Raw genomic sequence first — 26,424 nt, 5'->3', positions numbered from 1 at the left:
GACAGGCTATGCTCTGAAGAAGCACAAGATTGAGACAAGATGGAAGGTGAAAGGTGTCCCCTGGAGAAGGCTGTCCCTCTAAGTTAGCCTTCAAATCCTTCCTGCCAAGGAAGTTAGGAAACTCTGCTTTTATTTCTGATTACCATCCCACATGATCTACAAAACTGCTCTACTTGCTGTTCAGCTCTATTCTTTAAAAGCTAAATTTTGACCTATACTTTCACTAAAAAGTAGTAAACCTTGGACCCATGCGTACATTTCTTTAATCTCTCAATTCCAGAATTCCCATTTCCACTTTATACTTGTGAGTGTTGGTGATTAGTCCCTGGATGTTTATGCCATGGCTTTTGTATACATTTGTTTTCTTACACATGAGTGACATTTTGATAGGTAGAGAGGGGTTGGCCTCAAGTTATGCCAGGGGGGTTCAGGTTGGATACTGGGAAATATTTCTTCTCAGAAGAAGTGGTGATGCACTGACACAGGCTGCCCAGGGAAGTGGTGCAGTCACTGTCACTGGAGTGTTCCAGAACCGTGGAGATGTGGCACTGAAGACACGGTCAGTGGGCAATACTGACAGTAGTTGGATGGTTGGACTAGATATCTTGGAGGTCTCTTCCAACCTTACTGATTCTACGATTCTATGATAATTCAGGTGTGCATAAAACATAGATGGCCAAACCTTTCTAATCCTAAAGAGCTGTGCACAAGAATCTGAGCAATCTCAATGCTATGCATATTTTTGATGTGTGATTGCCAGCATCTGTTCAGGATTATCACCAATAGGATCTACCATGCACGGTTTTTGCTATCTTCTCTACCTTGCCATGCAGGTTGGAGATGTTAAACACTGAGGCTGAATGAGACCTGTCCATAGATAATGCTCAGCAAGAATTTATCATAACATGTTTAGTCCTTACTGGACTGCATAAATTACTAAACAAAAAGTATTAACTACTATTTTCAGAAATAGAAGTAAAATAGGTCATAAGCAATGAAAATAAGCTTCTTTCAACACCAGACCTATATGAAAACTGTTATATTGTTGAGGGGTAGTTGTGCTGGAATCATGGTCTTTAATATGTAAGAAAATGCGATTTGGTGAAATGTTGAAACCACTAAAATTAATGATAGAACTTTTCTGATCTATGCAAGGTCTGAAATTTAAGCACTGTTTCTATCACAAGCAACTGGACAAGCACTAGGACAAATCAGGCTACCTGTGCTTGCAGTCTTGAAGCTCATAGCACAGATTTGGATTCCTGTTTGGAAATTCTCTTAAACACAAATACACACCTTGAGGTCATTCACCTTCCATTTTTAAAATCAATATCTGAAGACTTTAAAAGAGTTTTGTTGCCATTCTCACAGTTCATGAATGAGCACTTTGTCTTTGCGATTCATGAGCCACTGCATGCAGCCCGTCTTCCAGCAGCACTCATTTTAGTGAGGTCTGTACTTTTGGAAGTACTCTAATTCCTTCAGCCCACAGAAATGGTATTGGGAAATGTATTGGAGAAAGCTATTCTATTGACAGGTCACATTCCCTACATTCCTCCATTTCCTGATCAGTATCTATGGTTAAGTCACTTGTATTGACTGTGATTACTACTGGAAATGGCATGTAGGCTTTAATGGCAGCCGGAGTGTTTAACCTGGTTTTCACCTGAAATGACTGAGATTGTTTTCAGCGCCCGCAGTACTCTGAACGTTCGCAAGGCTGAGACATTGCCCAGGTCCACAAATTCAGTTATGTATCTGTAACAAGGGAAAGTCACACACAGACAATGACAAAACACCAGCAAAAAACAACAGTCAAGGGGACAAAGAGAGACAGAGAAAGAATCACTTGTAGCTGAGAGCCAAAACAGAAGGATCGAGGCTTCTTACCTGGGATTACTGAAATAGTTTTTAAAGCTCTCAATACCCTGAAAGTCCGAAGAGGTGAAACACTGCCTACATTCACAAATTCTCCTACATACCTGTAGAATTAAGTCACAGTTATTTGGAATTATACAATAGAGTACGAGACTTGTCTGAATGAAGAATGCATTCACATAAAGCAGGAGTGAACGCATCTGAATGAGAGGTGACTCCACTTTTCTGGCTGCTCTTTGATGCCATTTGTCCCAGGTTTTTCATAGCACACATTATTGCAAATGTTTCTTGAACTATTAAACTAATCTAACAGGCATCAATTTGTTAAAACTGTGGTTGAAATTTGTTATCAGACTGTTCAGCAACAAATACTGTGAAGATTTTAATATCGCGTAGTTTAACCAAAATTTTTTGCATTATAGGAAACATTAAGAATTGCTTTGCTGCTCTTAAAAAATACAAAATAAAAGCTTTGAGTACTTAAGTAATTTTAGTAATGACTTCCACAAAGTATGTACAGAACAACATGGGGAAATATCAGTGCAAATATTTCTACTGGGTTATTTATTGTACAGCGCTGTACTGTGTCTTAAAGCAGATGCTGGTTTCAAGAGAAGCTTAAAACTTTATTTTATTTTGCACATCAAATCCATGCCCTATGGCTGCTGGAAGAAGACTTTTGGATAAATATAACTGAAAACCTACTAAGCCTATTTATGATTAAAACAGCAATCCCAGCTATTCACCGTTGTGTCTATTCTGGACATCAGGGAGACCCATACAACAGCAGAGCAAAACGCTCCCAGGAGAGTCAGCTACAGAATGAGTTGGCTTTATCACTGTTTCCAAAATTATTTCCACCAAAACAGTATGCAGTAAAACCACAGTCATCACTGTATCTTCTGGACCCTATTATGTGGCTATTTACATTTACCTACTCTACTTCTTTGAGGCATTTGTTTTCATGTGCCAAGGATGAAACTCACTTGGCTATCTGACAAAGACTGCTTAAGTGAGTTCTGTGCAAAGGATTCTGCAGGAGGACAAAGCACCCTTTCCATAGCTGCTAACCTACATTATGTTCTGGAAGAGCAGTACTGTTTCTCCTCTTCATAGTTTTACAGGGGAGTCTGGCATTTACCTATCTGGTCATTCCTCCCCAGGTGTACCCAGCACTTCTTGTGCTATTTCTGCCCCAAAAATAAGGAGGTAGGAGCTTATTCTGCAGTAACTCTACAGGACCTGATAGTCATTCCACTGTAACACCCATCAATGAAATAATATTTCCTGTTAGATCAAAAGCCTTTCGTCCCTCTAAATTTCATGCCCTTTTATCAGGCTCTCCACCCCATACTGGTTTTGTTTCCAGATACAGAAATACCACTAGCTACAAGCAAAAATAACAACCTTACTTTAAATTCGATCATACTTTATATCACTTTCAAATCATGGTTTACATGAAGGGTAAATCTTATCAGAACAGAGAACAATATCCAATGCTTTGCACCATCTGCAGCATACTTGGGAAGGAGGTTTCATTGTACATATGAAGATCATACTGCAGTCACCATTAGCTCTTTCACTGCTGCCTTTAGGCTCAAGGAAGCAGTTGCAAATAGTGAGTACAAATTCTTTCCTTTCTGTACCCAAACTCCCATTCCTTCTTTTCTAATCTAAAATTGTTTCTTTCCAGTTCTATAAGCTTGAAAGAAATATCCAGATCTTGTCTGTGCTGACTGCTCAGACACAAATTTCAATTTAGAAAACAAGATGCTCCCAGCGGATTTTGGCAGAGCTGGTTGGGATGATAACCAAACTTGCTCCCAAACTGAGATGAGGTAGAGCACATACACTGTCAAGGCTGCAAGTTATTGCTCATCTTGCCCTTTTTCTCTCTGCTCATTTCTACCTTAATGTCAAAAGCCTTCTTCCTCTAGAATACAGGAAACCAATGCACTAAAGGTAATGACAAACTCAGAGCCCTGCATAGGAATTCCCTGCTCCACATACTGATGGATAAGACAGAGGAGAAGTGACATTTTGGATTGTTCTGTCCTGCCTCTAAACACTGCAGAATTACATGGCTTGAGGAAAGGTTTAGCTGAGAAAAATATCTAGTGTGTGCTGGCATCCCAAAGCTCCTCCCCATCTGCCTTGCATATTTTGAAACACTTATCACAATGGCCATATGTCAGTTTGGCCAAATCCGTAGTAATACAGTAACAGATACAAAGATGTGGCCTTGGGCTGACCTACTGAAATGAACAGGAATCTTCCCAACGAAGTCTATATAGATTTTACAAGTCTTCATGTTTTCCTTCTGCTGAACATTACCAAGAATATTAGCCCTGATCCTGGCGTACCACCACTGACTTCACTGATCCTTTCTGCTGTTTGAACTAAGTTTGGGTTGAACCTTTTTTCCAATTTTGGTTCTAGTCAAATATCATGGGCCCAGGCATTCAACTCAAATGTAATCAGTTTCCCCAAAGTAGTCTGGTGTACTGACAGAATGGAACTGAAAAATCTTGCTCTGAAACCACTCAGGAAAACAAAGACTATCTTAAAATACTTCAGCATTTTCTCATTTTCAATACAACTTCAGTGAAAACAAAAATAAACAAAAAGTCACAGCTACACAACTTAAAAATATATATCTATTGCTCATCACTGTCTCAAAAAATAAAAAGAAGGGCTACTTACGCCATAACAATAACACTGAAATCCAGCCAGTTCCATGGATCTCGAAGGAAGGTGAATTCTGTCATGCAAAATCCTCTCGCCAATATTTTTATCAATGACTCAAAAGTGTAAATGCCAGTGAAAGTGTACCTGGGGAATAAAGTGTCTGAGATAAGCAACAGCATTAACAAGCAGTTGAGAGAAGAGATGGTGGAGGCACGCGCAGCCCAGCCCTTGTCACAGGAGATGCTCCTGCCCACCTTGTTGGGTTTGCTCATGTAGGTCATGGCTGAAGCACTGGGGCTGCCTGCAAGCATGTGTGGACCAAGGAACATGTAAAAAATGGGAAAGCGCTCATGACAGCCACAGGATGAAGATAAGTTTCACCAGAGGGTGTACCTTGATGAACTCTCACTCATTAATGCATGAATACTATGCTGATAAGCTGCACTATGGGACTTCCAAAGCTCTGCCTGCAGTCACCAGTGAAAGGGGAAAGGATTATGCAGCATTCCTTGCTGTTTCTCATATATGATGGACAATGGTTGTTCCATTCATACCTCTCATCTCTTCCCGCCCAGGCTGTTTTGAAGGACAGCACTTACAAAATGTTGCCTCCTTCATTTTCTTAGCTAAAAGTGGTGTCCTTCCTGTAAAATTCCACAATCTGTTTAAATCACATCAGCTCTCAGAATTAAACAGCAGTATGTCATCACTGGAAATGAGGAAACCAACCGCTGTCCCAACACTGCAGGTTCTAATTTTGACCTGTTTGACAGTAAAAGAGATACAAGGGTCCCCTGAATACAAGTTTATTACTGACAGCCTCTTCACATTGATATTAGGTAGAGTACACACATTTTACCTTTCACAATAAAGATTCTACTTGTAATAATATTTAGCAAATTCTCTGTGGGGGAAAGCAACGCATCTGACTTACAACACTCAGATCGGTATCCACTCAGGGCTCTCACTGCCAACAGAGACATACTTCAGGGCACACATCAGCTCTTTTAATAATATGTTTCTATCTGAGATATCCAGCCCAAAGGGACTTGGTATTCTAGGACCTATTTCAATACAAATAATAAATGTTTAGCATCCACCACTGATAATCCCCTTTTCCCCAGATGAAGATGTAGATGATACCAAAGCAGAGTTCTTGTGAGGCTGCTATCTACCTAATCCTAACTCTATATACACATAATTTTTTTTTTTAAATCCCACAGAACACAAACTTCATAAGCCTTAATACTTCCACTGGAAACACTAGCATGAGCTTTCTGTTTAGTTGTCTGTTTAGTTCCTAAACATCAGTAGCTACAATGGTATCATCACATAAACAAAAACAGAGAAACAAACAAGACCTGGAACAGCTGGTGGGGAAAAAAAAAAAAAAAAAAGTGTAAGCAATTAAAGGTGGTAATAACAAAAGAAATGCATTATTCAAAAGCAGGAAATGTTTCCTCTTAGTTGTATACTCCTTTGATTTGCAACTGGGCAAAAATACAAGTAGTGGCAAATCTGATGGCCTCCTGCCCTCCTGTTACACATCCTGTAAAACCTCAGTGTGCTTCACCTTAAAAAGGAGATAAGCAGGACGGCTTTTACATGCAGCAGTGCATGTAAAATCTTCCTCACACCTCCTTTATGACCACACACCTACACAGTATCTTGTACCCAGCTCTTCATTGCTCTTAGTTTTATTCTCGCCTTACAAATATAGGTCACTCCTGTGAGTCTCTTTAAGCATGTGTATTCAGTAATACATGCAGAAAACGCATGCAAAAAAAATAAATATACTTAACAGTACATAAGCTCATTAAAATGATAAAGCACTTGTATTTTTTCAGCATGTCAGATGGTTTAATTGATTGTATAATCGTCATCTAATTCTAAACGGATTGGGCAAAGTCCTCCAGCAACTGAGCAGCCTCTTCAACAATACAAGTCAGGGTTTGTTTAAAGTTTTTAGTGGGGGTAAGTGGAATTCTTTCTTTCTTTCTTTCTTTCTTTCTTTTTCTTCCTTTCTTTCTTTCTTTCTTTCAAAAATGTAAAATATTTGTTCTGTTTTCAAGGCAGATCTAGGACAAATATTTGCACAGCGTTACTCCTGCATCCCCTGGAGGGGAGCCTCTGGAACAGTCCTCAAAAGGAGTCGTTTTTCATTTTGCTCTCTTAATTTGAGGAGGAAAAGCTGAGAGGTATGAGGGGACACAGTAAAAGGGGAAATATGGAAGAAAAAGGATTCACTCCATGCTGCATGACTCCATTTGCTTTTCAGCTCTACGCCTCTTGCATGCCCTGCTCAACGCACTGATAACATCATTCATATTTTCCTGTCTAAGGAAGACACACCAACCACTCTGATATTTTCTTTCAAAACTTCAAAGTCCTTGGCTGTAGACCCACTGACCAAATTTCAACACACATGGATGAGATGTTTGTATTTCATCTACATACACCGTTAACGTGGTATGGTGTGACATTTTTTTCAATAAGGACAACATCAGGGGAAAAGGAAAGTCACAGACATACTTGAGGGTACAGGAACACTGTACAGAAATACATGAAACATCCTGGGACTTGGATGTTAGTGTGATCAGATGAAATATTTGGTTCAGAGCTGCCTATAATTAGTAATTTATGGCCTAGAAGATGTCCCCTGCACGATTCTGTGAAACCTGAAATAAGGGCATGTGCTGCCTCTCCTCACAGCCCTGCACAGACCAACCACAAGGCTATCTAACAGCAGATGGTCATGTTTATCATATGTCAGTCAAAAATAAAAAGTGTGTTCTGATTGGTTCAATGAGCCAAAATAATTGTTTAATGCACTGTAGGTTGATTAGCTTGTGCATCTGGTATCTCTTTCTGAAAGGAGCATTTTAAAGCAACTTAAGGAAATGAAATGGGCTTTCTGAAGCCCGCTAAACCCTTTTAAAATTCACTTTAGAAGAGAAGTAAAAAGAACGTTGAGTGACTTCTTTGCTGTTTTATTTTCTGATGATTTCACAAGCTAAAAAGAGAGGAATACTCACAAAAGCGTTACCTCATAATGTACACCTACCAATGATTACAGGGGAACACTATTCATGATATGCTCAGTCCAGAAGAAACTTCTGTTTCCAATGCAAGTTGAAGGACAGAACTATGTCCTGGAAGTATTTTCTGGAATAATTAAAGTCCATCAGCCTATTTTAATGTGCCCAATGTTGAATCTCTTGCATAGGAACCATGGAAGGCTGGCCAGTTTCAAATGGAGTTCTCATCATAGTGATTTCATTCTGATGTAGCATAGCAGGTACATTTAGCAATAAGTATGAGCTTGGAAGACTGAAAATTGTTAGTTTACTTACTAAGGGAGTTTTCACAGGCAAGAAACACCTGGCAAAACATTTTGTCAGGACAGATACTATGGTCAGTGATACTGGAAAGAAATGAGACAACAGCAAACAAGAGGAAAAGAACGTGACAAACAGAAGAGGAAGGACACAAGATAAGGATGGGACGGCTGTAAGCCACCCAGGATACTTACTCAACATATTTATTCCATGATGGAGTCTCTGACTGTGCCATGAACACACAATTAGTTAAAATAGTGCACATAATAAACATACTGAACAATGTAAACAGGTGAATTAAGGAAAAAAAATGCATTTGTTAAGAGACTTCATACATTTTTATCATTTCATATAAGACTCAACAACTCACTCATAATTTCCAGCATTTAAAAAAATCACTGTAGACATTTGTTTCCTATTGCATAAGGAAAAAAAGTAATTACAGAAACACAGAAAAACTGAGTGACTCTTGTCTGCTTTTTTTTCATTGCATTCATCTTTTAAGCATGCTTTCCAGAATAAACAAACACATCGTCTCAGCAGTGCTCTGAAAACATGATACCTTAAATTTACAGCTGGTCAGATGACAAAATGCATAGGTGCACAACTTTGCATGAAAAGCAGGATTAGACTCATGTAAGTATATACAGAAAAACCTGTGTCTGCAAATTCTGATCTTACTTTGCATCCTGAAACTTTTCTCAGGCAGCAGGCAAAGCTATAAATCCAAACTCTCTAATCTAACATGCCTGAGGTCTCATGATCAGTATGCATTTCACCAAAAGCTAATATGAGTTTCATAGTATTAATTTCAAGGCTTGGTCAGAAAACCTCATTGGAAAATACACAGTCTTGATCTGCAAAGCTGAGTGTTTCAGCTGAGGAACGAGCTTCCCTATCTGGAGGCTAGAATGAGCCTCCCTTGTGTATAGTCTGTACATTAATGGCTAAGTTGAGGCCATAAATACAAAGAAGAGCACCCTAAATCAAATTCCTGAAATTCAAAACATAGTTCACTGAACTGCTCTGCTAAAAGCACATGCTACTCTTTGTAACCATGATGGGTTCTCCTGCATAAATATAAAAGTACATGAAAGTACATCCCACGCTCCTGGAGAGAAAGTTTAAGGAATGAGTTTAAGTGGACAGAAGTTAAACATCCTACAGTCCAGTCAACAGCCTGGGACTCTTCTCAGAGAAGGACAGCAATATCCAAACGTAAACTTCTTTTGACTTCTTCAAAAGAAAAGTTTACTTGTTTCCTTGTTTTATCCATTTACCAATCCCATCGGTGGTAGTTTTCTGAGAATAGTAGAACTGTTCTGTCACAGACCCAAAATCTCTGCTGAGTACAGAGTGGAACGCTTTCCAAAGGGCCCCATAAGGCACTGTGACATTAAATTGGTAGTAACCAATCTGCATGTTCCCCTGTGCCATTCAGAGAACAGTAATTGAACCCAGAGGGACTGCTCATCTCACAAACATTTTCCACTTACGGAGCTGACAAATCCTGCTGAAGGACTGGAAAGATGGATGATATCCAGACTTATTTATTTAAGTCAGCTTGAGAGGTGTCTCTTAGTCGTTTACCTGGTTAACACAATGAGGTTGTAAACTGCAGCTGGCCTAGAATACGCTGTATCACACTCACTGCATCACCTACAGTGAAAAGCAATGAAAACAATAATAATATAGCAGAGTGGTATCTTCAGGCCATGCCAAACAAGAACTATCCTCCAATTCCAAGCAAAGAAATTTCTCTACAACCACTCAATTTAGGCTCACTAGTCTGATGGATACATCCCTATTTCCTCGTGGTGTAAGCTCCATCTAAAAGTGAGCTTTTCCAAGGTGACATCACCTTCTTGTTTGAACACCAAAGAGAATATTCATGAGGATACAGTTTGAAAACGTCAGGAGTCAGCTTTGGGATATTAAATGATCTATCAGTTCTAACTGAGCTTCATGACCAAGCTCAAAACTGCAAAGAATTTAAAAGAATCACTCTAGCTAGTTATGCACTGAAGTCGGATGTTTGTTAGAAAGTGGACACAGAAATTCTTACACAAGGAAAATTAGCATTCCTGTCTGAAATCAAATACAATTGTTCACACAGTAGAAGTTGTTGATCATTATCTACTCAGAAAAGACTAAGTAAAGGAGATTAAATTGATGCAATCTGTATTATCACTATTGTCTGTCACCTGTCTTACAGCTGCTATTACTTCGAGTATCTGCTGATCCATGAGCTGACATGAATCATGCACATAGCTAACACACTCCAAAAGGGTACATGGGTTGCACACTCTGTTATGGACCACAAATCCAACATAATAAGCTACACATTAGGAATCCTTTCTGCAATAAATTGAATCTGACATTTATTTCCAGTCTGAAGTTACAGAATGGCATCTTATGCAGACTGCATAAAGAATTCCTAAAAGTTATAAATTTTATCTTCCAGCACAAAAATACTGAGCAAAACACTGCATACCTTGTATTCTAGACTTCATTATGATGGATAATAGTTAATTAGCAGACTGAACATTGGTGTCTCTTTAAGTAATCACTGCCAAATTACATATAATATGGGCAACCAAAGGTTAGTTCCAATCAATAGTACACATAATTGGTGCTTCACAAGGTCTCATTTTCTACTACCAAGGAAAATGTATAAAATCAGATAGAAGAAAGGCTGCAATCACAAAATGTGAACACAAATTATGCATTCTAAAAGGAGACTTTTTTAGATGGGACAGAATCCATAATTCTAACATTGAGGAAGGTAATTTTGGCCTAAAACCTATTCTGAATCAGTGACAAATTGAGACCAACTATCTATAATACCTAGAAAAATCAGGAACTAGTAATTGCGATGTTTTTATACAGAACAGTAAACTGCTCTGCTTGGAGAAACCAGGGACAGCACAGAGCTGTTTTTGGCTTGCAGGCAAGAACAACAAATAGAAGCTTTTTAACCATAAGGCATAAATGAAATGCTACCACTTAATCTTAGTAAATAAAGATGCTAATAGCTAATAGAAGGTAAAAAGTTTTCAACCACTACTTCTATTTTGCATTTGCTATAGACCAAAGGGAGGCAGATCTTCTCCACCCATGTCCTCTATGACAGAAACGGGTCAGAGCCTTGTTGGGGCATCTGTCTGCACCTCATACAGTCTGAAGAGGAAGGGAAATATCTGGAAGAGGTTCAGGGCCATGCTGTTAACTGAAGCGATTTACTTTACTGGAGGTTGTTATCCTGTGGATGCTTTCCCATGGAAGAGCGTGCTTCTGAATGACAAGAGTAACTATGTTTGGATGGATGAGCAGACAGCATACAGCATCTATCCTGCCTAAAGTCTCAGAGGAAGAACTCCATAGAAAGCCACTTAACCAAGAAACGTGACCCCCCACAGCTTCTATAGAGGATGATCTTATTCTGTCCTCTCTCTTCTGTTCTACTGTTGGCCTTCGAGGTACATTCAAGTGACAAGCAAAGAAAATATGGCCTCTACTAAAGATGTTGCTTCAGACACTTACGTGACAGAGTACCATTTGTTAATGCTCTTTTTTGGCCTTGCTCCAGGGAAAATAAAGACTGCTTGATTACACTCACGCAAGGCAACAGATCTGGTTCCCAGATTCATATCCGTGATATTATTCGCTTGAGTACTTGCCGATTCAGGCTCCTTTCTGCCTGGGATATTGACTTCCTGCTCAGCCAATTGCCCTTTGTGCTTCGGGATGGTTCAACAGCCCTTTATCAACAGAAAACAACACAGTGCCTAATGCAGGAACCTCAGCACGGAGAGGCTGGGACTGAAGCTCCCGCCTCCTGCCCGTGCTGGCTGAGGGCTGAGCTGTTGGATTGTCTGACATTATCAACACAAGGCGATAACCTGGCTCTTTCCGGAACTAGAAGGCTGTTAGGATTGCAGCCTTCCACTCCTGAAAGGTTACACTCCTTATCTCCCGTATTTCTTCTCCTGATAGGTCTTTGAAATTCACTCCTTTGTGCTCTTTGTCCTTGGAAGAAATGTGATAAAGACTTCTTGCACACTTCTCTTATGGCTGACTTCTACCAAGGACGTGTCATTTCTGTGTATTACACACACCTGTGACCTCGTGGCTTCATGGGCTGTGTGCAAGAAAGGGAGAAGAAAGAACAAACCTCCAGACGTGGAGCCGATATTTACACAGACCTTTTCTAAGAATCTCAGTTTTCATATTCTTCTCTTAGCTGCAGCTGTGGAAATCAAGAACTTCAGCAAAGCTGTGCTGGTGTAACCATACCTCGTAAACACTGTTAGGCTCTGGGTATGCAGAGTCTGTTGTCTGCTGCACTGTTGTAACCTGACCCAGAAACAAATTCCTCTGCAAAATGCTATGTTTTTCCTTCATAACTGTAAAAACACATTAGATGATATCACATACTCATTTTTTTGCATATAATTATTGTTGCCATATTGCGATTGTATCACTTTTAACTATTTCTCTTCTTGCTAGAACACCTATATTCCCACTTTTTATGTTTTCCCCACTGCACGGATCTCTGGAATCTGGTTTATTCCCCTGCTTTTCTCCACAAAATTTTATAACAAATGAGTGATTCTAAAAGGCTACTTGCTTAGTGTTAGTTCTCTCTGACAGACATGGGCATTGCAGCTGTGGGATTTCCATCACTGAAATGCCACACAGTCATCACATCACCATGTACAGTCTTTGAATTATCACTATTGGGTCACTCATGCACACTACTCATTCCTAGCTGGGTAGCAAGTTGCACAAAAAAAGAAAACTAACAAAACAACAAAACAAGCTTGAAAATATTTTCTTTCAGAAAAAAAATTATTCTGAGGCAATTCAAGATTAAATTTTGTCTGCATATGGTCACAGAGTCTCATGGGAGAGACTGCTTAAGCCCTCAGTGGCAAAGCTCTTCCATGGTGCACATCTCCCTGGACATGCTCCAGCCTCACAGCTCCTTCCCTGCCTCAGGTATTGCACTACTTTCCTTCCATCTTCTGACTCTTTCCCAACCATGGTCAGACACGTCACACCTTTCAAAACTAAATCTCATCAAACTCTCAAGAGAGGCTCACAGTACCATAATATAATCACAGTCATAGCTCAAATTGCGATATAACAAGGGGAAAAAAATCAAGTTTTTCTGTATATACAAACAAATGCATCAGAAAAATCTAAAACAACGTAATTAAATTAACTGCTTTTGCACTTTCTGTGTTTAAAAATAATATTATAGAATACACTAGGAGGAAAATCAACAGAAAGGATATGAATGTACCAAAATTTTAATTGCTGCTCTTCGGACTGGATGGAAAGGACTAAGTATATACAAGGCAGGAGTGGCACTAAATCGAAATATTGTCTTCCCTTTGTTCAGTACTACAAATGTCTGGAAAAGAAAACAGAGAATAAGAACATTCAATATTTGCACTGACATTAGGCTTTTACCATCCCATTTTCCCAGAGAACTCCTGTCAATATCCCAAACCTCTTCCTCACTCCATCCAAAATCCCCAAATTGTTTTCCACTCCATGAAGTTATTTTCTTCACTGCCTACAGGATCCTTTCATACTTCCCCTTCCTAGTCCTACCTCCATAATAGGACTAGCTTTTCAACAGTGAATGATGACATAGAGACTAAAATGCTTTAGAGAGACTTTTATGCCATTTCTCTACTGCTGTGCTGTTACTCCATCTTCCCTACCTTGCGGAGGTTACTCCTCTCAGCCAACATTTCTCAATTCATCTTTCAAGAAGCTATGGTGGTGATGGACTGGTGGTCAGACTAGATGAACTTAGTGCTCTTTTCCAATCTTAATGCCTGTAAGATTCCATGAGGCACAGCTCTACAAGAGGATCTAACCCAGGCACTGAGGCACTGTCACTGTTCATATTAATGTGGAGACAGGAAACACATACTGAGTTATCTTAAATCCAAAGCAAAGATGAACTGGATTCTGACCCAATTACACAGCTCTGAAAATGCCCACTCATGCCTGGAAGGACTAATATTCATTCAGATAAAGGATCAGGCCACTCAGTAGATAAACTCTTAAGCAAGTCACCCACTTGAAACTAAGACCTCTGTGATCCTAAAGTTCCAAATCTGTACTCCATGCTTGTGCACGGTGATAGCAGAGCCATAAATATCTGTAAGTTAATTCTTGGCTTTCCAGGTCTTTCTTCATGTCCATTTAACTTTAATTCTGTAGTTGTTTGACACCGTTTTAATGGAAGTATCACCATGGTCATACTAATCTTTTGTTTATAGGAAGTAGCTTAGCCCAAAACCAAGAACATCAGTGCCTGAAAGAAAATGAAGCTTCCTAAAAATAATCCGAGGTTCCAAGTCTTATTTTATCCTCTACGTTGCAAAATGTTTGGAAAGGAGAATGAACTGTAGTAAGTAACCAGCCCCGCTCTGCTGTCAACAGCCTTTTGACAGATTCTGTTTGCACTGCTGTGGCTTTGATCCAGCCTACACGCGATACTTCATCAGGTGATGCACATTTTGGGATGAAGCTTACTCTTCTGCAAAGTGCCAGAATGAACCACTCACTGAATGAACCACTCACGTATCTTTTCAGCTCTGTTTTGATAATCTTAAATGGAGTTAAATCATTCCTCAGCAGAAAAAACACTGCCATTCAAAATGGCCGTGGAGGTGCTTCCCACCTTGTGATGAGCACTAGCTGACACTCGAGCAGATTAGTCCTGTTACTTCAGACCCAAGACTCAAAATCCAAGTTCAATTAAGGGACTCAAAAGGCCAGCAGATCTGTGAAGAGTCAAATCTCATGAAGATGAAAGATACAGTAGATAAAAACTTCTGGCTTCCTTCAGCTATCGCTCTGCCCTGCCTTTTCAGATGATGTATATTCATAATCAGTGTCACTCGAAAACACTCAGGTCTTAATTATGATTTTTATCCCTCTTCACTGCTCACATGTTTTTTGGGAGACCTACTCATGCCAAAAATCTGGGAAAAAAAAAAAATTTACTGACTGTAAGAAGACAATCACAACAGCCCTCAACACAAAGAAAGAAGCTATGGTTCAGCAAACGCTAAGAAACAGAGCGCGTTGCTGATGCTCACCTTGCGATCATTGTAGAAGGGGTCAATGTCCTCCAGTGGCTCTCCAATAAGCTCTGGAGGAACAGTCCCATAGATATCAGGCAGCTTCTTGCACGCTTGCAAATCAAACTGAGGCTGAGGTTTTTCCTCTTCGCCCAGCTGCTCTCTGTACTCCTGCTTCGCGTTCCTAGCAAGCTTCTCTGCAATTCGCTTCTCAATAGCAGCCAAGGATTCGGGCGTGAACCGGTGGAAGCTGTTAGTACCCGGTGGTAACAAGAAGTCAGCCATCTTTTCATCCTGCTTTGTCTATACTGGTCTTTTCTCCAAGTAGTGGAAACAGCTGAAACAAAAAGGACCAAAGGTTTGCGACAAGAGCAAAGCAAGAACTAAGCCATCAGAATGAAAAACAAACACGCTAAGCAATAACTTGTAGGCTATTGATTACCAGGAAACTCTTCATCTATTCTGATGTGGTCAGTAGAACATAAAGGAAAACAAAACATTTGAACTGTTATTTCAATTAGCAATCACTCTGTGATCAGAGCTAAAAAGACTCTGTTGATTACTGTGGACTGTTCATGAGTTTTTAAGTCACTTGGGAGCCTCAGTCATATGTAAAGAGTAATTTACATTCATACAAGCTTAAGTTTCACTGAAAGTCACAGGGATTGGATTCCTAACTCATTTCTGAGAATGCAGCTCTGGGAGTGGATGAACAATGTGCAGATGACTGCAGGGCAGATTTAAATCCACCGATCTCGGGCCACATGATGCAAACTCTAAAAATGCCCCAGCTGTTCTATTCCAAATTTAAAAAGCAAAGGGTCAAGTTCAGATTCTTAAATCACGCAGAAGTTCTTCATAATCTCTGTCTTAGGCTTCTGCAATGCAATTTTTCAGCATTTATTTTCCTTTGGGGATAGAAAATAACCATCTTCCTGATGTGTGGCAGAACTTCTGAGTATTTCCTTCTTCTCCACACCCTACAATCCACAGGATGCTGGAAGCCCAAATGTGCCTAGCAAAGCCCTGGGACCTTCATGAGAGCACTCCAAGCTTCTAAGACGCTGTGAAGCCCCTGTTGCCCATTCATCATATCTGAAAACCAGGCTGACTGTATCCAGTATTGATATGGACATCTAACCCGGAGCTGTGAGCTTTAACCATGTTGGGTTGATGGAGCTTCACTGTTAACACTTCCAATCCCCAACAGACTAAAAACGAGTGAGAAGTGCCACATCTCTTCAACTTATAGGAACAAAATACAAGTGTGAAAAATGCAGCAGAACAAAAAGTCCTCTTACATCTGCACTAAATAACATGGATAACTGTGAAAATTAATATAACAATTGTTTGAAAAGGGATGAAGCTTTTCGCTGTTCTAACAGCCTGCACAAATCCATTCAAGTTCACTGAAGCTGTGTTTTGAAATTCAATAGTAACTTAACTGGTGTGCTTCTTCTATCAAAAGAAATCTTCACTACGCAACAATTAAAACACACTCCACAGAAGAAAAATATTATTTTAAAATTATTATTATTATTTGGCGTATCACCAGGTAGGAAATCAGACCATAAGCAAAGTAATAAACAACACCGTAGCTTTTGAGGTGGGGCCACCCTATTGCATTTGTCAGTGTGTGCAGAATACAACTCTTTGTTCAGCTGCAATTGTTTTCTGCTTTCAGATGGCATTTGTCTATTTATAGTGGATAGTTCCAGATAGTTTGCTTCTATTAGGCTCTGTGATGACAGCATTTTTGTTAGCAAACAAGACTTTAACTGGACTCTGCATGACAAATAGCATATTTATTGACTCAATTTATTTGAGTAAAGCACTCTTTCAAACAAGTACTGTTTTTCTTTTCTGACTTCTTTTTGAAATGAATTCATTAAATTCTCATTGATCACAACCTATCATACAGGAATGATTTACTGGAGTCTGTACATTATACTCTGCATTACCACTTGTCTCAACAAGCAGGCCAAAAAAGAATAAGAACTTCCTGGAATTTGTGTCTTCTAGCATTCTTCTTTATGTAGCTGTTCTCTTCATTCTTTTTCCCTCTCCTCCCTCATCAGCTGTTTTAACAACAGGAAATTAGAAGCTTTCCCACAAGCTGAATTTTTGTATGCTCTCAGCTTTGCAATGGAGCACCATGAACGCAAATAGAATTTCACTTTCTATGCATGGCATCAAGGAATTCTCAGAGGTTTTTTGTTGTTATTGCTGTCATTTTGACGTTTTTTCTTGATAGCAATACCTGTCACTGTGCTAAAGGGGACAATAAACAACCGTGACCAATCGATACTCCTGAGAAAGCACAGCAGGTCCTCTAAGCAGAGAGGAGATTACACAGGGAGGTCAGCTGAAGTCCAGATAATCACGAGAGCGGATAAGACAGTGAGTAGTCCACTTTTTCTCATAAGGAAAAAGTGATCGTATGACCGGAGGAATTTCAAAAGAAATTACAAAGAAGCCAGTCTGAAACAAAGCAAGCCACTTTCCACACAATGTAGAGTTACTCTGTAGAAGTTGTTCACACCAACTGCTGTAGAAGTCAAAAAAGACAAAGATTCACAAAGCCATGAGACAAATCCAATAGCAAAAGGTTCATTAATGGTTTTAAAAAGAAAGACACTGCCTCTGACTAAGAAAATCCCTTGGCTGTAGGACCCGGGTGCATGCCAGAAAGACTATGTATGTTTTCACTACTTTTAACTACCAGCCTGAAGAACGCTGTGGCCTGATCTTATGTATTCCTGCCCATATGTAGAACTCATGCCAATGCAAGATAGGCTCTGTGGCTGGCCTGAGCTTGTAAAGAATCAAAACCACTGAAGTTAATACCCCTAGCCATCTGCAGGTGCTTAGACATCACCTGCTTCTAGTGCCTTGGAGGGTGGGCTAGGCAACATCCTCCAACCCAAGGAAATACTCTTGTTATTGGAAACCTAGAGCTTTATGCTTAGCTTTACATAGAAATATCAAACTAGGCTGTTATTTAATTACTAGAGAACACCATGAGGATTTATAATGAGGTCTCACTAGCGTAAGACTGGTGGGAGTGCAGAATTAGTCCACATAGCCCTCTTCTGACTACGAGCTGTGCTATGCTAGAGGAGGGCAGTGACAATCACACCCATGGTGAACTTGTGCACGGCCCCATTCACAATTCATGAGCTGTGTCATGATGGGATGAGTGTTTCCGTTAGCCTGCCTCAGCCCAGCCACTTCTGCAGCCCGCTCTGTACAGGAGGTGGATGCATGTCAAAATAGCACAAGGGACACCAAGTACTTTGATTAGATAATAAGAGAATGTGTGGAACGTCTCTGCTAAATGTGACAGTTTTCACGGGTGTTGCTTAATCAAGAAATGGAATATTCATAGAATATTCAGCATCCTTCTTAGAGTTCTTCAAAGACTTCTTCAAATTCTTGTTCTCACAACGGAACTCATCAAAATTTAAGAAAAAAAGTGGAAGGAAGGGGAGAGGAGAGGAGAGGAGAGGAGAGGAGAGGAGAGGAGAGGAGAGGAGAGGAGAGGAGAGGGGAGGGGAGGGGAGGGGAGGGGAGGGGAGGGGAGGGGAGGGGAGGGGAGGGGAGGGGAGGGGAGGGGAGGGGAGGGGAGGGGAGGGAGGAGAGGAGAGGAGAGGAGAGGAGAGGAGAGGAGAGGAGAGGAGAGGAGAGGAGAGGAGAGGAGAGGAGAGGAGAGGAGAGGAGAGGAGAGGAGAGGAGAGGAGAGGAGAGGAGAGGAGAGGAGAGGAGAGGAGAGGAGAGGAGAGGAGAGGAGAGGAGAGGAGAGGAGAGGAGAGGAGAGGAGAGGAGAGGAGAGGAGAGGAGAGGAGAGGAGAGGAGAGGAGAGGAGAGGAGAGGAGAGGGGATTGTTAGGAAGATAAAATTGCCACAAAAGAATTATCAAAATCAGAATTTCTAATTATTAATAATTGATAATTATTTCTGCTCAATAAAATAATCAACTTCGAACTGAAAACCACATCTTTTCAACCTAAAATGCAAATTCCAGATAGTTAGCTTACTAGGAACAAAGTAAAAAAATGCTACACAAACTTCATAAGAGCTTTCAATATTCTTCCATTTATTTTTCCCAAAACAAACTGCATTTTCCAGCATCCTTACAATTGAAAAATCTTGACTTTAATTTGACATAAGTTACAATATCTACACTTTAATATATATGTTTAGTATAATTCTTCTTCAATTTCATATGCTTTCAGGAAATGGACAAGATGATTTCTTGTCCTTTTTATGTCTAATTCCTTTTAATCTGTGAATTGCAAACATTTCTACAAATAGACGGGGTTAACCCAGATGTTTCTTAAAAGGGTAAGAAAACACCACAACTTAAAAAGGGAAATCATCAGTGGCTGAATCAAAGAGCTGGAATGCCATTTCTTAGGAGATAATAGCTATTGTGACTCACATTTTTACAATATGAGCCTGGATTTTTCCATCCCTCTCAGGCATATTTTTGAAGTACAAAGCTTCCAAACACATTGTTTCTGAGATATCACCATGCACAGAATGAACATTTCCCTCTTGCTTGTCTTTGTTAAATTCAGTTAACATCGGTTTGCACTGATAAAAAATGCACTAGTTAGGTAAACAAAATGTGCATAAGAAAACAAAGCCCTGAGAAGCATAATTTCTGTGGCACAGCAAGAAGTGGGAAAAGTACAGATATACTGCTAGTGTCTGTATTTATTCAGTGAGATAAATGCCTTTTTCCACGACAGCTTTGCCTTATTCTCATAGGCTTCACCCATCCCAGCTAAAAAGACCTTTTGGGCTCTCCAAACAAGACATGTATGCCCTGCCTCTTGTGGATGGTTGACTGTCACCTGGGCTATGGGATACTTGGTCACTTGGGTAATGGGATGCAAAAAAAGTAGGTCCTGCTCACCTCCAGATCCTTGCAGATGCTCTTGCATGGGGTCTGCAGGCTCAGACTGCCATCCTAGCATTTGCCAATCCTTTATCCTGGCCTGAGATGCTGACAAAATCTGTGGGGAGGTCCCATCATCCAGTGGCAGTGGGGGACAATGAGACTAAGGTCTTTGCTATGCACTACACCCGGGCTTCAAAGAAGCCTTGGCTTTTCTTGCTTTTCTCTCCTAATTGCATGGTGGCACATGATTTCTTGACTGGTACAGGAGTATCAGGGACATACACATTTCACACATTTGAGAACCATTATAAAGAAGCCAGACTTGAGGGTCAACAGTGAAAACACAATTCATAAAATAAAGGTTGTATACAAACAGACACACTTGTCTCAAGTAGGATTTTATCCATCCAACCATTCTGAACTCCAGAATGCTTCTCAAGAAGCAACCACTGACCATAGGTCAGGATGATGGATGAGAGCACATGGTAGCAGGTATGTCTCAACTGTGATTCTGCTAGATCTAAACCTTACAAAATAAGAAATGGGAGACTGAAGTTCACCTTTTGTTTAAGAAATGTTTGAGAATAAATACAGACTTTGCATTCCTAACTGCTGTGGTAACAAAAGCCATGAGGATGGTTTCCTTTCAAATTTTTGAGTATACAAGGAGTACTGTCATCTCTCTCTTTTTTTTTTTTCCTTTTTTCCATATATTCTCCCTGGCATTTTCCTTTGACCTGCAGAGCCTTGCAAAACATGAAACTAATAGGTAAGGGAAATAAAGAATACTACAATGACACATCCAATTTAATGTCACTGGATACTACAGTGAATCTCTTCACAATCTACATTCACAAATTTTTATGCACAAATTTACATACTCATGTACATACACACACACAAACTTTACGAAGAAATGCAAAGTGATATTGGACCACATGAAACATTTCTTCCAGCCACTAAGTAAGGAATGGCTTCATGGAATGGCTTCAATGGCTTGCAATTGAAATTTAAAAGAGGACTTTCTACATAAAGTTTAAGAGCCTACAGGAGTGTTATTGTTCATAATTTTACTGATCATCAACATAGTATCTCATGAGATTTGCTTCACTTATATTTATACTCCATTTCACTCCCCCCCAGCAAGGAGGCATTGCAGGAAATTCTTATTGAAATTTTTACTTGTTCTTGATACACACTCTGTGCTCACATCAAAACAAGGGGGAACACAATAATACAGCCCTTGGAATTTTGCCTGCACATTCATTACTTCTGCTTAAACCTGGTTTGTGTTCTTTTTCCAGTTGGAATAATTTTGCAAAGACCATACACAATGATTTCCTGCCACACATGGTACGGGTTGATCTTATTGGTATTTCCAACCTTAACTACTCTATGATTAAAAATATAAAGAGCCTTTAAAGTGAATACCTTCAGAGCAAAGGGTGGGCACCAAGGAGGTTGTTATTGAAGTTTCAAAGTAAAATGCAAAACTCTATTTCCTCACCCAAAAGCAAGAAAAGAGATGCTGCCAAATGTAGCAGAGATCTGGGGATACCAACACCTGCTGAGAACCAGGCAGGCTCCCGATGGCATTCCACAAAAATCTGATGCAAACAGCTGCCACATTTATAGCCTTTAAAGGAGAGCTTCCAGAAAATGCACTGAGAAGAGCCCTGGCTGACGCAGGAGGAGCTACGAGGCAGAGCTCCTCTTGCTGCCCACGTCACAAAGCCAGCCTGCAGGTTGATATGACATCTCAAAGCACACAGATTTCCTAAAACAAGCCTTGTTTATTCACCAAGCATGACGACTGAGGGCAGAAATAAGTGGGAGAACTCACTGCATTCACATCAATGGGGAAAAAACAACAACAACACAAAATGTCCAACCCAAAATCTCAGAACTACCACCCCACAAACCTTCCATCACAATCAGCTCTGACTATGGGGCATCTGCTTTTAAATCCAGTTCAATGAGTATTGCTGGCATCTCACTCACCAGAATCATGGCATTTTGACTTTAGCAGCGACTGATAAGATAGTCTTCAGAAAGCTTACTTGTGCTAAAAGGAAATTAATTCAGAAGATTTCTGCCCAATATTCAAACAGTATTTGGGGATGACAAATGTTATGCCAAGAATTAAATGCTGGCACTGAGGCCTCTCTTATGATAAAATGTATATTTTTAGTGAGCTAAAAATAATATGACTCTTTGCAGGTGTTTTTATTTCAATTTATGCTGTGACTGAATGATAGAAATAAGCCAGAGGGAAACAGTGCTTCATAGTTACCAATGCACATCTCTGTATTTTGCTGAAAATTTTAATTCTCTGCACCCAACATGTTTTCATGTCTATTTTAATTAACTAAAGATTGGTCTCCGAGTTATTTTACTATAAACTACTCAGCCTTCAGAAAATCTCCTTTGCTCTTCCGAATCAACAGATCTTGAAGAAGAGCTACCAAGAAAACCAAATGTTTTCAGCTAAGGACACAGTCTGTAGGTTTTGAAGAAGAAATAAGAAATCTACAGGAGAATTCCACATTATGCCAAATGTAATCCACAATTTTAGGTGCTCTGAACACTCACATGAATAAAATATATCAAATCAGGTTCATTTTACTCACAGAGTGTTTTGTAAAGACATTCTAACGGATATAGGAAGTTGTAAAACAGCTATTAAAACATATTCTAAAGCCATTATGGGGTAGTTATGCTGTTGAAAGAAGGTAGGTTTTATATGCTGGCCACCAAAAGCCTGGTTGTATGCTTTGAGAAGAGGGAAAAGTCCAATTAAGATGAGGTTCTAAGTAAGGCATGGCTGATTACTCACATCTAAGCTATGGAGAGACATTCATCAGGAGAGAAAACCAACAGAGTGGTAAAACCATCGCTAGAACTGATATGTCTACATTGAAAAAAAAAAAGAGGGATGAAGCTCTGTAAGCAAAAGCCAGGGCATCTTTTACAATTTCAGCACTGGACTTAAAGACAAATATGATCCAGTAGCTGAACTTCAGACTCTGGGAGTTGGACTAGGTGACCTTTAAGGGTCCCTTCCAACAAGGATCCTACGGACAATTCTAAAACCCGTAAGAGTAAATGGTGTGACATCTTCCTCCTTTCAGGTGAGAGGAAACAGAAAGAGGCTGAGAAGGCTCACGAAAAGCTAAGTGAGAGAGACCCAAACCACACAACATCAAGTGATAGGAGGCAGCAGACGTGAGGTGAGACATCAAGCCATGCCAAGAGCTCCTCCATCTGCAGTGTCAGCAGCACTTTGCTGCAACCACTGACCTTCCACAACCACTGTTCTTCACCATACTCCCATCCCATCTGTACACCAACAGTAAACCCAACTTCCCAGCCTCCTCCACCTCAGTCCCTTTCTTATCCATCCGCTGAGAAAATCATCTTTTTCCTCTTATCTACTTTATTTCAAGCCAACACAACCCTTCCACAGACCTCTCCCTGTCTACTGAGCCCTCCAAATGACATTTGCACCAATCCTTCATGATTTTGGCACAGCTACCTTACCTTCCTAATCATCCTGCAATGCATTTCTGTCTATCAAAGTAGGTTCCCATAGTCAAGGGTAGGAGGGTTCTTATTTCTCTATGGGTTTGTGTGACGCTGGGTGCTAAAGGAGCCCCAGCTACACACATTTTCAGTGCTTTTCGCAGAGGCAGAGAAAAGAAAAATTAAAAGGCACAGGTTTAGAAGTGCACTTGGCAAAATTACCTTTCTCAGCAATGGAAATAGAGACAAGTGAAGGACAAACAGGGACTCCATCATGGAGAAAATGTTTGCTGGGATATACGGAAGATTTGATCCATTATTCAAGGCATCGTAAATTTGAGAATACTATTTGGATAAAGCCAGTGGATCTTTCACTCTGATGGAAGGGAGGAGATCTTCCTCTTGAGAGACAGATTATTGCTGTCCAAAGAGGAGGGATATTCTGCCTGTTTGCAATTGAAAACTGCCTGTGTATGGTTGCCAAGTTTCAGAATCAGAGCTAAGAGCTTACTGAGGTGCAATCCTCACCTCACATCAGCCAAGGGGAACATTTCCTTTGACTGCAACAGGTGGTGGGTCAGAGTCCTGGTGTCTGGGAGACAGAATTATTTCATTTCTGCCATTCCTTTCAAATGCAGCGACTCAGCTCAGCTTCATGGAAAAGATGCAAAGGGAAACTGGTGCCTACTGACAGCTATTTGATTTGAATTACATAACGCCATAAACCATTATGTAAATGAGGCAGATACAAGCAAGGATGCAGAGGAGCCAGAGGTTCATTGTTCTTGTTCCTCTTCATACTTTGTAGCCTTAACCATTAGCACCAAGATTGCCTTCTACTCACTACTAAATTTCGCCAGCCAGTTATCTGAATTAAACTTTATTTCTCCTGACACTAAACGAAACCTAAAGCACATCTGAAAGAGCATCTAAACAGTGGTGAACACAGATTGTAGAGGTATATGAGTCACATCACCAGGAGTGATTTTGGCTATGTCTCACGGATGTCAAAAAGACTCATGCAGCTGAGAACCTCATCCGTCTCCTGAATATTCCACCCTTCCCTTCTCCCCATATAGTTTCCTCATCTTTTCACATAGGATATTTTTTCAAGAATGAATAACGCATTGCACAAACAATATTTTTCAAAAGTCATGGCATTTTGTCTGAATTAAAAATACTATAATCATCCAACTAAAACTGCTAGAGACATTGCATTTACTAACAAGCTACATCCAAATATGCATTTATGTGTCAACAATGCATGCTTGAGTGGTTGGTAATACTCAGTTGGGCCTGAGGCACAATGCATTGGAAGCACACAATAGTGGCCCAGTATTGCAGCTCCCGTTGTGGCTTCTTGCTTAATTTAGCTTACAAGACCAAACAGTCAGTGAGTAAAACAGAAAATAATACATCAAGTGGCCTGTGAAAGAGAAACATCTGATGATGCTATGGCAGGACAGTTCCTAAATGGAAAATGCACTAGCTCCATAATTTAGGAATTTGTTTGCACTTCCTGAAGGAAAAAAAAAAAAAAAGAAAGAAAAAAAAAAGCAAACAAAAACAACAAAACAAACAAACATGCTACTTTTAAAAAATAACAATATTATAATAACAGCAGTTATGAATACACCAAAAGAATATCTCAGCCACTCTCTTGGCTCTAATCACCACTCGTGCCAGAACAGTTTCTGGGCCATACCAACTGAATTCTGGCAAGGTAAGAGATCCCAAGAGACATTATTGCTGTGAGTTTAATGGCCCCTGCTCTGACATGGTCCTGAAATGATACAGAAGAGACTATGCAGCTTGAACATTCAGAGTTATTTTTTTCTTTCTTGGGATGACATCTACTGAAAATAAAGATTTGATGTGAAAATGGAAGATTTTATCCAGGGCATAATTTTTATTCAAGGGCTAGTATTTTAGTATTTTAGTACATTTTACTCATCTGTACACTGTTTATCCACCCTGCATTATAGTTCTTCAGTTTGGACAGGACAAACAACGTAGTATAGAAGTTTTTGGCTGTAAATATATGCACTGAATATGAAACTTGTATGAAATAGCCTCATACACAGTACAGAGGGAATCAGCTAATATCTATCTTCTTTGATGCAGTGGAACTGACTCGCCAAACCAAAGAAATGCAGGATGTTAAACATTCAGGGAGAGGTAGACACTGTCAGGACATGAGTCACCTCTCCTGTTTTACAAGTCTACTTAAGTGAAAGAAACAGTGCTGTAGACCCTAAAGAAGGTACCGATGATTCAATCTGTTGATTAGGACACCTAAATTTAGGTATTGGCATGTAGATAGGAACCTGTGAAGTCAATGTCTACACTTGCAGGTCTGCTTTTCCTCTGACAGAGCAGGGTCATCTGAACTGAAACCCATCTCCCTATAATTCAGATCACTGTGGAACACAATTCAAGGTGTGTGTTGTGTGTTAACTTTTCTTCTGCTTAACTTTTCTAGGGGAAAATAGAACCAGATATCTCTACACACAAGGTAAAAAACAGCAGAGTGCTGGGGCTGTTCCACTCCTGTAGATGATAAACTCACACACTTCAAAAACAGCTTTCATTTCTACAATAGCTTTCTAGTGCCCACTACTATTTTATAACATGCAGTAAAGATCTTCAGCTGTAACAAACTACCTACATTTAGTCAATGTTCCCAGAAACACAGTCACTCAGTTTTGCCCAGTATGCCAGGCAAACCATTTAACTTGGGTATCTGGAAAAGATTGTTCTGCCTCATGTTTCACTTCTACAGTCTAAAGGGGTGGTTGGGGTCTGGACTGTGCAGTTATGCGGACAAAAGCTGTTCTGAGCTAATATTTTTAAAAGCAGAATAAAATACCTGTCTTGTGCCGTCCAGTATTCCTAAAGACCATGAAGAAACAATGCAAAATAGTTGACAGTGACCCTCCATCCTGGTTTTCAGTCAGTTTCCTAATCCAGTCTTGGGCTGGTT

At 40.0% G+C, this 26,424-nt stretch overlaps 1 protein-coding gene across 5 annotated transcripts in view; it reads right to left on the bottom strand.

The window, feature by feature from the left end:
* The window catches only part of LOC128085553 (sodium channel protein type 5 subunit alpha-like), a 206,019-nt gene that overhangs the window by 150,654 nt on the left and 28,941 nt on the right, over positions 1 to 26,424 (bottom strand). For all 5 annotated transcript variants that reach the window (XM_052693161.1, XM_052693156.1, XM_052693160.1 and 2 more), the window contains exons 2-6: positions 15,032 to 15,350; positions 13,206 to 13,323; positions 8,099 to 8,189; positions 4,582 to 4,710; positions 1,667 to 1,758 (exon numbers count right to left, since the gene is read on the bottom strand). In XM_052693161.1, coding sequence (XP_052549121.1) covers positions 1,667 to 1,758; positions 4,582 to 4,710; positions 8,099 to 8,189; positions 13,206 to 13,323; positions 15,032 to 15,298 — 697 coding nt within the window. In that variant the 5' untranslated portion in view covers positions 15,299 to 15,350. The remainder of the gene's footprint in view (positions 1 to 1,666; positions 1,759 to 4,581; positions 4,711 to 8,098; positions 8,190 to 13,205; positions 13,324 to 15,031; positions 15,351 to 26,424) is intronic.

The sequence above is a fragment of the Tympanuchus pallidicinctus genome, unplaced genomic scaffold (genome assembly GCF_026119805.1).
Source record: "Tympanuchus pallidicinctus isolate F22 unplaced genomic scaffold, pur_lepc_1.0 scaffold3, whole genome shotgun sequence".
Classification (NCBI taxonomy): Eukaryota; Metazoa; Chordata; class Aves; order Galliformes; family Phasianidae; genus Tympanuchus; species Tympanuchus pallidicinctus.
This window is presented reverse-complemented; position numbering and strand designations above follow the sequence as displayed.